The following is a 15779-nucleotide window of genomic DNA, read 5'->3' on the forward strand; positions in this document are numbered from 1 at the left end:
CAAAAACAATTGGTGTTTATTTGGGCACCTGACTATTGCTTAGAGACAGACTTGAAAGATTGTGAACCTGTCCTTTAACCCAAAATGCTGCAGTAGAGCTAATCAGAGGCCAGGAGGTCAGACTGTGGTTGCAATGGGTAGCGTCCATTTGTGAATGCGTGTGGCTGTGTGAATATGAGCAGTCCCCACAAACAAGAGTGAAACTCTCCGGAATAAATAAAGGTTAAATTCCCCCTGTCCTGTATTGAAGCATCTGTGTTCATAATCTTTCTTTGCTCATCAACTCGTCTTTTTTTCTTTGATTGTCAACAATTAATGTCTTCATATCATAATCATTGCCAAATAGGTTTGCACATACAAGGTATTTGCCTGGGTTTTGTGGTGCATAACTGTCAGAAGAATTTACAATACAAAAATATGGAAAATACACTCACTGGCCTTTTTGTTAGGTACACCTGTGCAATCTAATTCAATCCAATACAACAGCTCTGAGGTCATAATGGGTGATGGCGGTGTATTAGGGTGCATTATATTAAATGGTGTTCCTAATATTTTGTCAGTTCCATGAACATACAGGAGAGGGGCAAAATATTAGGAACACCATTCAATATAATGCACTCTAGTACACCACCACCACATCAGTAATAAACATAAAGTAAAATGATCACCCTTTTGACAATGTTAACAAAAACTGAAAATGTATAAACTTCAAAAACTAGAATATATGGAAGAGCTGTTGTATTGGGATTAAATGTATATTGAAAACAATGAGATAATATGAGCAATATGTTGACCATATAAACTATTTATAAAAAACGCGATATTTTACATATGGAAAACAGAAACGCATGGGTCACACAATCACATACGGTCAAATGAGATTTGCAATTTACAGAGAGTACCTGAACGCGGCACCAATCCACTTGTTGCGCTACGTCACGGGTGACTACTTCAATTCCCTTCGGAGGTTTTAAACTCACTTAAAAGTAGCTAAAAAGGTAGTAGTAGTATAAAATATATATCGTTGTGCATTTTTAACAGAAACTTGAGCAGCAAAAAAACAAAAAGTAGTCTTCGTGATAAAGTTATGAAACGTTTACAGGATGTGTGCTGCCTTCCTTTCAGCCAATAAGCTTCCGATGCGGCGTCTCCTCCCATTCAGTCCCTCTGTGTGCAGTATGGCCGCCGTGCTGTAGCCCTAGTGTGCTCTCCTGTGATATGTAACATTATAGCTTTACACTTAAAAAAAAACATGTCGGCCTTACTTTTCCTGAAAAACTCGGTGAGCAGACTGCCTCCGGGTGTCGCTCGGCAGGTTTTCGGCTGCTGTTACCACACGGAGAAAGGTGTGTACGGGTACCGACCCAAACCCACCGTCAGGGACCAGAAGCTGCAGAGTGACCACATCGCTGCTCTGAATCAAGGTCAGTGTGGGACAAATGTTCAGTGTGTGGACAACTTCACATCACCACATATACAAAGAAAAAACAGTCTGTGTGGTGTTAAAATAGTGTGAAGATCTCTTATTTTCACATTACTTTTCATGTATTTGTTGCAAACTTGTATTTAATGTTGTAATACAAGTTTAAAAATAACTCTAAATGTGTGTCAGTGTGTTTTGGGACAACTTGTCCTCACAGCGACTTGTTTTTGCTTTTTGCCCAGATCATGCTCTTGCCCGTCTGGTGCAGGCATACAGAGCACATGGACACAAGGCTGCTAAAATTAACCCCTTACTGCCCCAAAAGCCTGTTGCTGACAGTGTCCCGGAGATCAACATGCTGACTGGCACCATAAGAGGACAGCTCAACACCTCAGGTAACTGACAGCTGAGTACAGAAACCTGTAGGAGACATCCATCAGAGGCTGGGGTAATGCCAGTGTCCCCTCCTTGTAATCAGGTTTTGTCACTTATACATGCAACATTATGTAACTTAGACTGGTTAAAGGGTTTTTATTTGCACCTGCAGAGTCAGTATCATTCACCTTTTTATATGCTCTGGTGCTGATTCACCGATTGGCAGCAGTGACACAAGTATTAGTCGATCAAAAGAAAGGTAACCAGCAAGAATTTTGATAATCTATTAATCTTTTCTAGTCTTTTATTTATTTAAACATGCAGTATTATGTAATCTAGACAGGTTAAAGGGCTTTTATTTGCACCTACAGAGTCAGTTTCATTCACATTTTCACATGCACTACAGGATAAACTTCACTGGTGCTGATTCACTGATTGGCAGCTGTGAAATAAGTATTAGTTGATCAAAAGAAAGTTAATCAGCAGGGATTTTGATAAACGATTCATCATTTCTAATCTTTTTCTTATTTAAACTTGAACATTATTTAACTTAGACTGGTTAAAAGTCTTCTTTTTGCACCTACAGAATCAGCTTCAATCAAATTTTCACATTCATCTAAACTTCACTTCTACTGATGATAATTCAGAGGCCTTTTTCACATGTAGTTCCCAGAATATCGATCCCTGCTCCCGTTCACACATTACCCCATGCAGGCAATCATTGTGCAAACTAACTGCAGCATTTGCAGTACTTTAATTTATTAAGTCCACCACTGCTGAATTGCCTTAAAATATCCCATTCTATGTAACTGTAATAAGTTAATATGTAAATTGAATTGAAATTAGAGGAAATTTACATATTCCAGTTGTGTTGAGTGAAAATTTATCTCTTAAAGAACAAGTTTAGCAGAGTTTATTCATAAACATTCTGTGTGACTCATCATCTCTTCATAATTTGACACAATAATATTATTGTTATTTTGTTGTTGTTGTTGTTTTTTAAAAAAATCATTCTAAACTGGGAGTTGGAAGACATTAAAAGATCATGTTTTCCTTCTACTCAGGTTAAAATGACTCATTATACCCAACAGATTTCTTTATTGAACCAGCTACTTAATTGCGGTCATAATGCAAAACAGGAACAGAAACATGGTTCACTCAAAGAAACTTACTGAGTAAATCAAGAAAATCAGCCCACAAATTTGACCAGACAACGACGGTGTTCTCCAGTTTAATCTCTGCTGCTGATTGCATGTGATTCTGCAGGATTACGGCATTTTGGAAAGACAGAGGCTTCGATGGAAGAGGTTCAGGCCTATTTGGAGGAAGCCTACTGTGGGCACCTGTCAGTGGAGACCAACCAGCTTGGCAGCCTGGAGGAGCAGGAGTGGTTCGCTGACCACTTTGAGGATCTCAAGAAGAAGAGTTTCTCCCCTGAGGAGAGGAGGCAGCTCACAAAGATCATGCTGGAGTCTCAGGTGGGTCACAGAACGAGGAGGATGACTCCCCATAGCCTACATATGTTTCATATGGGAATGTTGTGTATATCTCATCTGTCTATCTCTTTATTTTTTCTCATGATCTGCAGGAATTTGACCACTTCCTCGCCACCAAGTTTGCAACTGTGAAGCGTTATGGAGGAGAAGGAGCAGAGAGCATGATGGGCTTTTTCTATGAGCTTTTCCACCATTCTGCCCACACTGGCGTCACCGACATCATCATCGGCATGCCCCACAGAGGCCGACTCAATCTGCTTACGGGCCTGCTGAAGTTCCCACCAGAGGTTAGACAGCCGGTCATGTTGGGACACGTAGAAAATGACTTCTGCGTCTCCCACAAAGCCAAAACACGATTAAAATCTCAACTTCCAAAACAACAGGCCTCGTGATTTGTATTTAATGATTCTTAAATATTCTCAAATTATTCATGGATTATTGGATTAATCATTTCACACTGTTCTCACAATCTCTCGTTCTCCAGCTCATGTTCCGTAAGATGCGTGGCCTCAGCGAGTTCCCTGAAACCTCGCCTGCCATCGGTGACGTCCTCTCCCATCTCACTTCCTCGGTGGAGCTAGATTTCGGAGCTGGACACCCCCTCCATGTGACCATGCTCCCAAACCCGTCTCACCTCGAGGCCATCAACCCTGTGGCTCAGGGCAAAGCTCGAGCCAGGCAGCAACTCAGACAAGAAGGCGACTATTCACCTGAAGACAACGCCCAGCCAGGGGACCAGGTCATCTGTCTGCAGGTACAGGTTCACAACCACTGACACAAAGATGTGGCACACAGTCAAACTACACTTTAAAAGTAAGGAAGCAGTCCAAACTTTTATTATTCACCAATAGTCACATATAAAGTGTTTGATAAAACTGTCAAAACATTTAAAAGAAATCCACTTCAACTTTGATTTAATTATATTTATTTACACATTAAAACAAAGCAGCAGAAGCAAAAGAGAAGAGGCAAATTGTGCAGGTGAGATTTCGAAAACTCCTGGATGCTTATACAAGGAATCTCACCTCAATATGTTTTATAAGTAAATACAAAAGTTATGTAATCCACAAAAATAAGCAAACAAGCAACCATAGTATCTAAAAGCAAACATATAGTAGGCAGCATAATTCAAGCAAAGACATAAACTAGATAAAATAATTTAATGGACTTATTCAGCCCAACATCACCCAAACAACAACAGAAAAAAATGAAAGAAAAAGGATTGCGTGGGTTTTATTCATTTGTTTTCTTAGATTCAAAACTAGGTGCAGAATGTCAAGAGTTTTTAAACATTTGTTTTAAATGTCTTTGCTCTTTTCTCATTAACCGATGCACTTAGTTTAATGAAGGAAATCTGGCACATGTAAATTTTGATTCAAATACAAATTTGTAAACATTTTTATCATTAAGAATTAATAAGCCTTGGTGGAGGTTTGCACTTTCTGAGTGTTTTCTAGTACTGACATGCTACTGATGGACACTGCTAATTGAACAAACTGGTTTATTAGCAAATATTTTTCAAACAAAACTGATTAGTTGTAACTGTGGTGGAATAAAGTTTGCAGTAATAAAAATAATAGCATGTCAGTCCAGAAACAAATGTGTGTTCAGAGCAGCTGTAGACTTTGAATATGTGCATCAGAGGGTTTAATATGTCAGATTTAAGCAAAGTTCTTCTGCTCTGTTCATCATTGTAGGACAATTGAATTTGTTTAGTTGTATTAAGTGAAGCAGGAAAGTCAACTCATCAAACCTTCCTACATAATTAAAGTCCAGATAGAAACACATTTTGAGAGTATTTAACATCCGTATTGTGACACATTTTCGAGTGACAGGCAGGACGTAACATCGAGTTTTGAAAAGTGGTCTTAATGAATATTTTTAGATCTGCACCACTAAAAGTTGACGATTGATTGATGGGTGAATGTCACGATATTATTGGTTGAAATTAGTTGGTTTAAACCTACATAAGCACACGTCATAATTAGTTTTACAGGAAGAAAACATGACTAGGTTTTGATATAAGAATACAAAGAAATTATTATTTTTTGCAAATATTGTTAAATAGGTGTACAACATGACTGAGGATGTGAACTAAAAGGGTTAAAAAGGCATTTTTCATTTCAACTTGACTTTTGAGGCGATCTCTGTTCTCGTCTCTGCAGGTCCACGGCGATGGCTCTTTCACTGGTCAGGGGATTGTTCCAGAAACTTTGACCCTCTCCAACCTTCCTCACTACAGAGTCGGTGGGAGCATCCACCTCATCGTGAACAACCAAGTGGGTTACACCACGCCATCGGAGAGAGCGAGATCCTCTTTGTACTGTAGTGATGTCGGTCAGTGAAACTCGTTAACAGCATCAGTATATATTAATAATATATATCATTTCAATGATTCTGTTTGTATAAAATTGCGGCATGGCTAGTGTTTATAATGGGAAACTAAAGCTCACATCTGTATCACAGGTAAGATGGTGAACTGTGCGGTGATCCATGTAAATGGTGATGATGCCGAGGAGGTGCTGCGCGCCACTCGGCTGGCTGTGGAGTACCAGCGGAATTTCAGGAAAGATGTGATCCTGGACCTGATCTGCTACCGTCAGTGGGGTCACAACGAGCTGGATGAGCCTTTCTTCACTAATCCGACCATGTACAAGATAATCCGGTCAGTTAAATTTACCTTCAGAATATTAACTTTGAGGTTAATCATTTCCCTCAGAGATATAGAATATGTGTAAACATTTAATGTGGACTGATTGTCATGTATTGTAATGTAATTTTTATTTTTTGTGAAAGGTAAATATTCTTTTGAAAGGTGATATTTTAATTGTCCATCTATTATTGAAACCATCAAAATCTTCACAGTGACGAAAAACTGTTGCTTAATATGTATGTTTAAAACACAACATGGCATATAAGGTTTTATAGTAAAAAAACAAAACAAATAAAAAAGACAACCTTTTTCTTCAGATTTGTGCTATTAATTGGTTCCACCACAGTTTTGTACACATGTAGTGGTAAGAGTGTTGCCAGAAATTGCATCCAGACTGACGGATTTTGGTGGGAGTGCAGTCGATATTTGTTTCCAAAATAGAGAAGAAGGAAAATCACTAAGTTTTAAAAGCTCATAAATTCTCTCTCTGCTGAAGTACTTATTGATTCATTGGTTAACTCATGTTTCAGACATTATATTTGTGCTACATGGTAGTAACAATATTATTTCTCCTTTGAACAACGCTAGAAAAATGTATAATAAGACAGGAAGTAATACAGGCTCATGGAACTCTGTGACTTTGTTGTTTCCATGTAGCTCTCGTAAGAGTGTCCCTGACTCCTACTCAGACCAGCTGATCTCTGAGGGTCTGATGACCGAAGCCGAGCGTGACGAGATCAAGTCCAAACACTACAGCCTGCTCAACGACAAGCTGGCCAACATGACCCTGTACAGCCCCCCACCCACCAACCTGCAAGGCCGCTGGGGGGATCTGGTTGAACCCCAGGCCCGAGTCACCACCTGGGACACGGGTGTCCCCATCCCTCTGCTGCAATTTGTCGGAGCAAAGTCTGTCGACATCCCCGAGCACATCCAGATGCACAGCCACCTCGGGAAGACCCATGCACAGGTGCGGCTGTCGTGTCCGTCACGCCTCTATTTTCCATTGGGTGACAGCTGTTAGAAATGTTCCAATACAATTTGTCCTTCCCGATACCAATTCCAATACCTGAACTTGCATATCAGTTGTGTAGTATTGACTCGAGCATGTGATATGATTTCTGTCTTTCACGGGATGCGTCCTCAAATGCTTTGTAAGATTTCTGGTGTTAAAATTGGCAACATTACTGTCACCCCTCGAAACTAAAATCTTGCATACTGTACAACGTTGCTTTTTTTACTGGTGATGCTGACATTTTGCTAACCGCTAACGTTACACTATTTAACGGAGATCAATTATTCTTCTCCACTAATTAGTTGCTAATGCCTGAGCAGCACAGTTTGCTGGGAAAGTTGCTGTTTCAATGGCGGCAAAGAACAATTGATCTCTGGTAAAACTTTAATTTTATCTGTGTGGTTTATTAATAAATGATGTGGTATCAGATTGGTGCATAGACTCGCATATTCGCCAATACCCAATTCCGCATTCCCAATACTGGCATCAATATCAGAACAACTCTAACAGCTGTGGCAGCAGATAGATGATTTTATGTTCCTCCGATTTTGTTCTCAGGCTCGGTTGCTCAAACTGGAAGAGGGGACCAAACTGGACTGGTCCACAGCAGAGGCCTTGGCTTTTGGCTCCCTCCTCTGCCAAGGTCAGTGTGTCAGAAAATACTTGGGATCAAATGTGGGAATCATTGCATGTTATCAGATGTTTATAGGATATACATTGGAAAATAACAAATTATTGTTGCAGGCTTTAATATCCGTATCAGTGGCCAGGATGTGGGAAGAGGCACGTTCAGTCAGCGGCACGCCATGGTGGTCTGTCAAGACACCAATGACATGCACATCCCTCTAAACCACATCAACCCTCAGCAGAAAGGTTTCTTGGAGGTAACACCCTTATAAACCAGATTAAACCCTAATCTGTTTCTAAATTATGACATATTTAGCTTGATAATTCTTACCACCTTTGTAAAATGACTTCATCCATGTGTGTATTGTGATGTCTGTGTGTGTGTTTAGGTGTGTAACAGCCCGCTGTCTGAAGAGGCGGTGCTCGGATTTGAATACGGGATGAGTGTCGCGCAGCCGAAGCTCCTGCCCATCTGGGAGGCTCAGTTTGGAGACTTCTTCAACGGGGCGCAGATCATCTTTGATACCTTCATCTCTGGAGGTAAACTCCTCACCTGACACGTTTGCCATAAATAGTCACAGTTACTAACATTATCTTGGCCAATATTATCTTGATAATTACGAAAATAAGATTGAAATCTCCAAAGATTCTTTTCAAACTTCTGAAATAGTTAAAAAATATTATTCATTATTAAATTAATTTAAAATTATTAAAAATGATTATTCAATCCACTCTGTTTGTTGACCAATAAATATTCCTAGGCGAAACTTCATACATGAGATGTCAAACTGTTCACAGGTGAGGCCAAATGGCTGCTACAGTGTGGGATGGTGATCCTGCTGCCTCATGGTTACGACGGAGCAGGACCCGAACACTCGTCCTGCCGTATGGAGCGCTTCCTCCAGGTCTGCTGGACAGTAACTACCTGCTGAAAATCATCTTAACCCACCCACTGCTGCTTAATGATGAACCAAAAACACCCTTGAAGTTTCATGGTAGCTTAATGTTTAACTTCAGCCAGGTTAAGGGTTATCTTTTTATTCTTAAAACTATTTAAGCTCAATTTTATACTTCTACTATTTGCCCCGTTAAAAAGGGCAAGATGGCTTTGAAAACAACAAAAAAGAGAAACATTTCATATTCTAGGATAATTTTGGGCATTTATCAAAATGGCCTCTGCAATTAAAATTGTGATTTGTGCCATAATACAGTAGTGTGTGAACTGTTCTCAGTACAAAGATAGGCAGTGCAATTGTATTTGCAGGCCACTAACAGGCGCTATCAATAGCAAATCAAGAGAACAGATGCAATGTGTCTTAATCAGTCACCAGCAGACAAAAGACATCATCAATGAGGTTTTATCAGAAATCATCTCTTTATTCTCTCATTCTTTACCTCTGTAATAAACCCTCAACTGTTTATTCTGTAGTGAGCAGGAAATCGAAATTTTAGACATTCATGAATCATTGTCATCATGCGTCAACTCTGACAGGTGGTTATTACAGGTTATTTTCACAGCTATGAAATGTGACACATTGCATTGCATTGTGGGGTTGTTGGCAGGGTTGTATGGATTTTACTTCCTGAGGAAACTGCTTGTATAGTGCATAAAATGAACAATAAAAATAAATGGGAGGATATAGTGCAATTCATAGTAAATGGGGTGTAATTTTGGAGCCTGTGTATTTGTTGTGTGAGCGCTAAGTGAAAGTTGTAATACTACATATAGTGGGTCCACAATGCAGCATGAGAATCCTGTATTGAAAAAAAGAGAAAAGTTAAATTTAGGTGTCTGTTGGTGGATGAGAAGAATGAGCAGAGTAGTTTCTGCTGTTGTTACATGCTGTAGTCCTTTACATTGAATTCCTTCTATGGTGAGTAGTGAAAAGAACAGTTTTAGGCACAGTTACAAAAGGGGAGGACAGTCCTGTTTTATGCAAAAAAGTGAAATTTTAAAACAGCGCTCCTGGGTTCAGAGGAACATGTTTAGACTGTTGTTTTCACAGCACAACTCCGTCTCTGCTGTTATTTGTTAACTGACAACCAGGACCTCTGAGTCTCCGGCACCGCTGCTAAAATATTTATCATCCACATGTTGTGATAAATGTTAAAGAGGCTGCAAGTTAACAAGCTGGTAGATTTACTTCACCTGAATTGTAAATGATTGCTAACTTGTCCTTGTCTGTCTCTCAGATGTGTGACAGTAAAGAGGAGGGTGTGGATGGTGACAGTGTGAACATGTCTCTGGTCAACCCCACCACCTCCGCTCAGTACTTCCACCTGCTGAGGAGACAGATGATCCGTAACTTCCGCAAACCTCTCATTGTGGTTGGACCCAAGATGCTTTTGAGATTTTCTGTAAGTACTGTAATTATTTTATTGTTGTTTATAGATTAAAAGGAAGAAAAAGAGGCTAAATAGTGTTTGTTCTTTCCCCAGGGGGCTGCATCCAGTCTGGCTGAACTGGCACCTGGAACATCTTTCAGACCAGTGATAGGTGATACTTCAGTCGCAGCAGAAAGGTACAAAATCACTAGGTTTTGGTGATCATGAAAACTTTGAGCCTTTTATTATTTATTCTGTAGGGACACTCATGGTTTTCAGAGATTAAAGGCTTCAAATGTCGTCAATGAAATGTTCACAGACTAGTTTTTGAGTAGTCCTTAATGTAACCTGCTAAAACTTGAACGAAACATATAAATAACACAAATATGAAGTCTAGACCAATGTTTTGTTTTTCCACACAGTGTCCAGAGGGTGGTGCTGTGCTCAGGGAAGCATTACTACGCCTTGCTGAAGCAGAGGGAGACCACAGCCAACCAGAACACTGCACTCATCCGCTTGGAGGAGCTGTGTCCATTCCCACTGGACGCTCTGCAGCAGGAGCTCAAAAAATATCCCAATGCCAAAGGTATGGTGACCTTCCACCGACCTCTGCTGTCCACCTTTACAGTTATATTAACTTCACAGGGTGCCAGCAACAGATAAATAAGGTTAAAGTTAATTTCTGTATATTATTTTTAGGTTTTCACTTCTCGGTTACAAAAAAAACAGACTGGGTTTAGTTATGAACATATTAACACTTTTACTAATCTAATTTATCCCTTGCTCATTTTTCTTTACATAGTTGTACATAAGTGTGAATGACTTCTGGTCTTTATAAAACTTAAGAACGAATGAGGCAAAACCCCCCACATTAAATCTGCTGAAGCTGACTATTTACAATGTAGAGCCCATACGTTTTTAACTTTATTATTTTATCCGAAAGTCAAAAAATAACCCCAGATTATTCTATTTACTGTAATACTACCATGTGATGTGTAAGTTAATGATTGTTATTGCTTCATTTTCCGTCAGTTGCATATACAGTACACTATTCAGCTCAACATAGTAGATGTCTTTGTGACCACTGTTCTTCTATGCTTACACAGTTTTCCTGAGTTTTGCATATGTCATCGTGTTTTTTTTTAGGCATTTCCCTTGGCTACGTTATATAATACTGCAGTCTTTTTGACTGATGCTACAGCACCTGTCACACACAGAAAGGCAATTCATAGTTCTTTACTTAAACTACTAAAAAAATCATAAAGTAACATTTAAAGATTTGTGAACACAGAGGAATAAATGTTATATTGCAGGTACAATGTAAAAATGTGTTGCCACAGATTAAATAGAAAGAAAAGTGCCTTGATTTAAGATTTAAGTTCAGGCTTCAGATGTGGATGGAAATTTGTTCCAGATGTTTTTGTGATGCAGATCTCCAGGTTTTGTTTGAATCCTCTTAACTTTGTCTTTTTGAGAACTACAGTTACAGAAGTCTGGCCAACTAAAAATACACATGCAAACTCCTTTTTCCTGGTCTTTCAGTTGGTGACAGTGTGACATATTATTTGTAATTTACACATTGCAAATGCAAATACAATGCAAATACAAAAGATATAAAGAATTAGTAGATGAGGGTGTTAAAGTCTTTTAAAAAGGGTTTAAAGTGAGCTCTAATGTATGACACTTCCTACTGGGGAGCAAAAAATGTTATTTCACTCGTCTCTGATTGCCAGGAGGAAACATTTTTATTGATCATCTTCAATGCACTCATTTAGAGATTGAATGTTGTCACCCAATGAGACAGCCATCTAAATTTGAGTGTCTGGCAGAAAAACAATTACAAACGCAGCTACACAAGTGAGTCACAGTGAGCTGAATGCCCTTCAGCAGTATGTGTCAACTTAAATGACGGTCTGACAGTCAACATTTCAAGTTAATCTTAAAGACAACATAAGGACACTTCTAAAGAAACCAGTCGATGTATCTGCCTAAGAAAACATTTAATTATACCTGAGTGGTATTCACTGCAAGATTGTATGAAGTGTTTTTGTCCACCCACGATAGCTGAGGTATTGTAACCGTGTCGATATCAGTGTCAACATCCTTCCTTACCCGTAAATATGTGTATTTCTGGACTAAATGTGGTCATTGCAGATTATTTTCACTCTTCTAATGAACTGCAGCACAATTACAGCACAGCACTGAATGAGGATTAGAGAAACTAAAGTCCTGACGTCACTTCTGGACTCATCAGTTTCACTAAATTTCGTAATTCAATGGAATAATCTCTCATTGAGGGTTTCTGAAAAAGCAAAACAGGATTCCTTTAATTTATTATCCTTATTTTAAGATAAATGAACATCTCCTACAGCAGTTGGAATAATCAGTTATTTTAACAAAGTCTAACAACAGTTCTTTTATTGATATTCAAAACAACATTAAAGGCCAATAAAAACAAAAATCTTAGTCCCTTTCCTCTCAACAATGTTTTTCTTCTTGTTTCTTCATTGTGATGTTTGAGCCTCACTGTGCAGAATGATAAACGTGGACATTCACACTAATCTGCCTGAAGTAGAAAACATCTCTCCGCTCACCACACATCTGTTTAAGTCGTTACCTACAAGCGTGATTTGTGACATCACAGTGATTGAACAATTTGTGAGCCAATCATGGTCCAGTACGCAGCATACACAAGTTCGATGTGGAAACTTGAAGCCTCCAGAGCAGAAACAACGAGAACAGACTTCACAGTGAAGTAGGAGACATCTTTTGTCCAATAGCTTTTGAAATGAAACTGTTTGCATATCGATAGTCTGGATTTTTCAATGAGGGAGGATGTGTAAATAATAATAATGATAATAATAAAAATGATAATAACTTTTCAAGATAAATATAAATAAGAACCCCCCCCCCCCCCATAAAAAAAGATTTAAATGGATATAAAAATATGCAAATATTATACATCCAGTATATTTGTACATAAATATAATGCATAAACACAAGTAAACATATACACACACACACATATATATAAATATAAAGGGGGGTCCGAAAGTGTGTGACCACTCTGTGAAAGTCTGGCCTGAGGGACAACTGAAAGCCTTTTCTTTTCTCTGAGTGGTCTTAAACTTTTGGACCCTGCTGTATATACACATAGATGTATATAAAAAGCAAATAGAAAACACAACAGAAATACAACATACAGAACATAAATAAAACGTATGTCATAATAAAGCTGTCCGTTAAAAGAAAAGAATTGACCTAAATGTAATTTTATGGATATTAAAAGGAAGTAGTTTCGAAAAAACATCAGACTTGATACTTTATAAATATTGCACATTTTTTTTGTTTGTTTACAATCACTGTCTAGACAGACGAGTCTGAATCACTTTAAAGATTGTAAACTATATATGTGTTGTAGGTTTTCTAGTAATCTGTACGTTTATAAATGTCAGTGTGATTTGAAAAGAGGGCTAATGTCCTCCAAAACCTGGAAGTTCTGGTTTCACTTCAGCTTTCGGCTGCGTTGTTGTCTCCTGCCCAAAGACAGAGAAGCAAATCTAGTTTCATTCACTAAGAAAAAAACACTGAATCATTTCTTTGTGTGATTTCAATTGTAATTCATAAAAAAATGCCCCCACAGAGTTTGTTTGGAGTCAGGAGGAGCCTCAGAACATGGGTCCCTGGTCTTTTGTTGCCCCGAGGTTTGAGAAGCAGCTGGCTTGCAGGGTGAGTACCATTTCCTATAATACAATGTTAAGAATTATGGTTTGGAAATGAATCCTTGATATTAAACTGTCTCCTCTGTCCTTCTCAGCTCCGGTTAGTGAGCCGACCTGCTCTGCCTGCCCCTGCTGTGGGTATCGGGATCATCCACCACCAGCAGCAAGAGGCCATCCTCACTGCTACCTTCTCCTAAGACTGGGAGCCAAAATAAACACTACACAATCATCAGAGCTACACTACCAGCTGTATCTGCTGTCGCTACAAGTACAGGGCTGCTGCACAGCAGATACACGGGACCTTTAGACAATGTGGACGTGCAGTTTTGAGATAAATTGGCTAATAATAGACAGATTAAAGGAAGCGTTACAGAGAGTAGGGTTGATCATTTTATTTGTACTGTGATAGTCAAATACAGGTTTTAATTGTAAGTTTATATGGTTTGAAGCTATCTGTTATTTTCCCCTTTGTCTCATTCAACATGCCTGTAATCTGTGTTTTAATCACACGGCACAATGGTAAGATAGAAGAACAACTGCTGGTTTGATTCAGATCTGAATCGAGGCCTTAGAGACGACGTTTACAATATAATTGTAGTTCAGAAGCACTGTTAGCTGACCGTCGCTTTTGTAGCATAACGGACTGAATCTTGCCTGTTTCATACAGGCTCATTGTTTCAGGAATCATAATTGTTCAGTCATCTCATGCATGTAGTTTGGATATGTTCTTAGTTTTTGTACTGTTCTGAACAGAAAATATCAGTATAAGTTGTTTAAAGTGTCAGTGAAATATTTATATAAGAGTGGGAATATTTTCGAGTAATTAACTAACACTAACATTTAACAAGGATGTGAAACTGTTTCTTAGCTAACAAAGAGTTGTTACCACTGAGACTGTTACATGTGCTGCCATTAATTGCCTACTGTAAATTAGGGACAGTATATTTGGCCATTTCATGGTACGAATTTGTGTTAAGAAGTACTTCATCATTTCCATTATTTAATTATGGTTTGAACTCAGACATGGATAAAAAATAATGGCATTAAGGGCTGATGTAAATAAACCAAATCAGAATATTCAAATGGACATATTTTCAAATAAATCTATTTTCATGTTTGTTCATCTTGTTTCTTTTCCCCTCATTTTATGATTATATAAGATGGATGTGAGAGTTTACATTAAGTATGGTAATGTAAAGATAGTCCTTTATGTACTTAACATTGATAGTTATTTGCTTTATAATATTGATATAATAAAGATTTATATGGCACCTTTCATGTACAAAATGCAGCTTAACAAATATTCCCAAAGCACACAATTTAAACAACAGAAAAATATTGAAATACGTTTAAAAAGAGTTCATAGTTTAACACTGTTACAGTCAGTGAGCTCCTCTATCTCTACGGGAATCTACAACTGTGAAAGGCTTTAGAAAAAAAATCTATCACTGGTTGCTAGGCTGCAAATGTGTAGAAAACCACAACAATATATACGTGTGACTGAAGGAAATTCCCTCAGTGTGACTCAGAGTAAATTAATTTATTTGCCCCAGATTAAAGCCCAAATGCAGTGTGTACTTTGTTCTAAGAAGAAGGTAAATTTACTTGTAAAGCACCTGTTAACAACGAGGCAATTCAAAGTGCTTTACATAAAACAAAGAGTAAAGGAGAATAGAAAATAAAAAGATTAAAATAAAGAATAAAAACTGCAGTGCGGTGAGAGATATGAATATTAATATAAGTAAGTGGCAAAGAGAAAAGTCTGAAGCCTGAGAAGAACTGAGAGCAGCCTTAAGTTCACTAAAGTTTCAGTAAATAATGTTGGTTTAAGGGGGAAAAAATATTTAGTTTTGCTTATAATGTGTTGAAACTGCTCACTGTTTCCTTGAGCTAATCACTGAGAAAAGAATATTACTCATCATCATGGGGGCAAAAAGTGGTACTCATGAAGCTTTCTCAAGTGCTTTGTAATTTGAGAGCATTTTAAAATCACTAATTCTGCTTTTTCTGCTTCGGGTTTCCTTAATTTAAGTAGCAAACAATAAAATTGTTTGTGTTTTGTTACCTTAGAATGAGTCCTTTATATCTACATAGGAAGCCTGCCATATTGCACTGCTATTTTTCTACGGTAGCCCAGAATGGA

At 38.3% G+C, this 15779-nt stretch overlaps 1 protein-coding gene across 1 annotated transcript; it reads left to right on the forward strand.

Annotated features, from left to right (window-relative positions):
- The first annotated feature begins 1188 nt into the window (after positions 1-1188).
- Positions 1189-14757, forward strand: dhtkd1 (dehydrogenase E1 and transketolase domain containing 1). Its single transcript, XM_062420721.1, has 17 exons — positions 1189-1424; positions 1666-1818; positions 3065-3276; positions 3387-3581; positions 3779-4048; positions 5460-5631; positions 5761-5959; positions 6605-6917; positions 7521-7605; positions 7707-7846; positions 7979-8129; positions 8388-8494; positions 9783-9947; positions 10029-10111; positions 10337-10500; positions 13558-13643; positions 13732-14757. The coding sequence occupies exons 1-17, from the start codon at positions 1253-1255 to the stop codon at positions 13831-13833; spliced, it is 2769 nt and encodes a 922-aa protein (XP_062276705.1). The 5' UTR covers positions 1189-1252; the 3' UTR covers positions 13834-14757.
- Positions 14758-15779: the final 1022 nt, after the last annotated feature.

This window comes from Scomber scombrus, chromosome 6 (assembly GCF_963691925.1).
Source record: "Scomber scombrus chromosome 6, fScoSco1.1, whole genome shotgun sequence".
In the NCBI taxonomy this organism is placed as follows: Eukaryota; Metazoa; Chordata; class Actinopteri; order Scombriformes; family Scombridae; genus Scomber; species Scomber scombrus.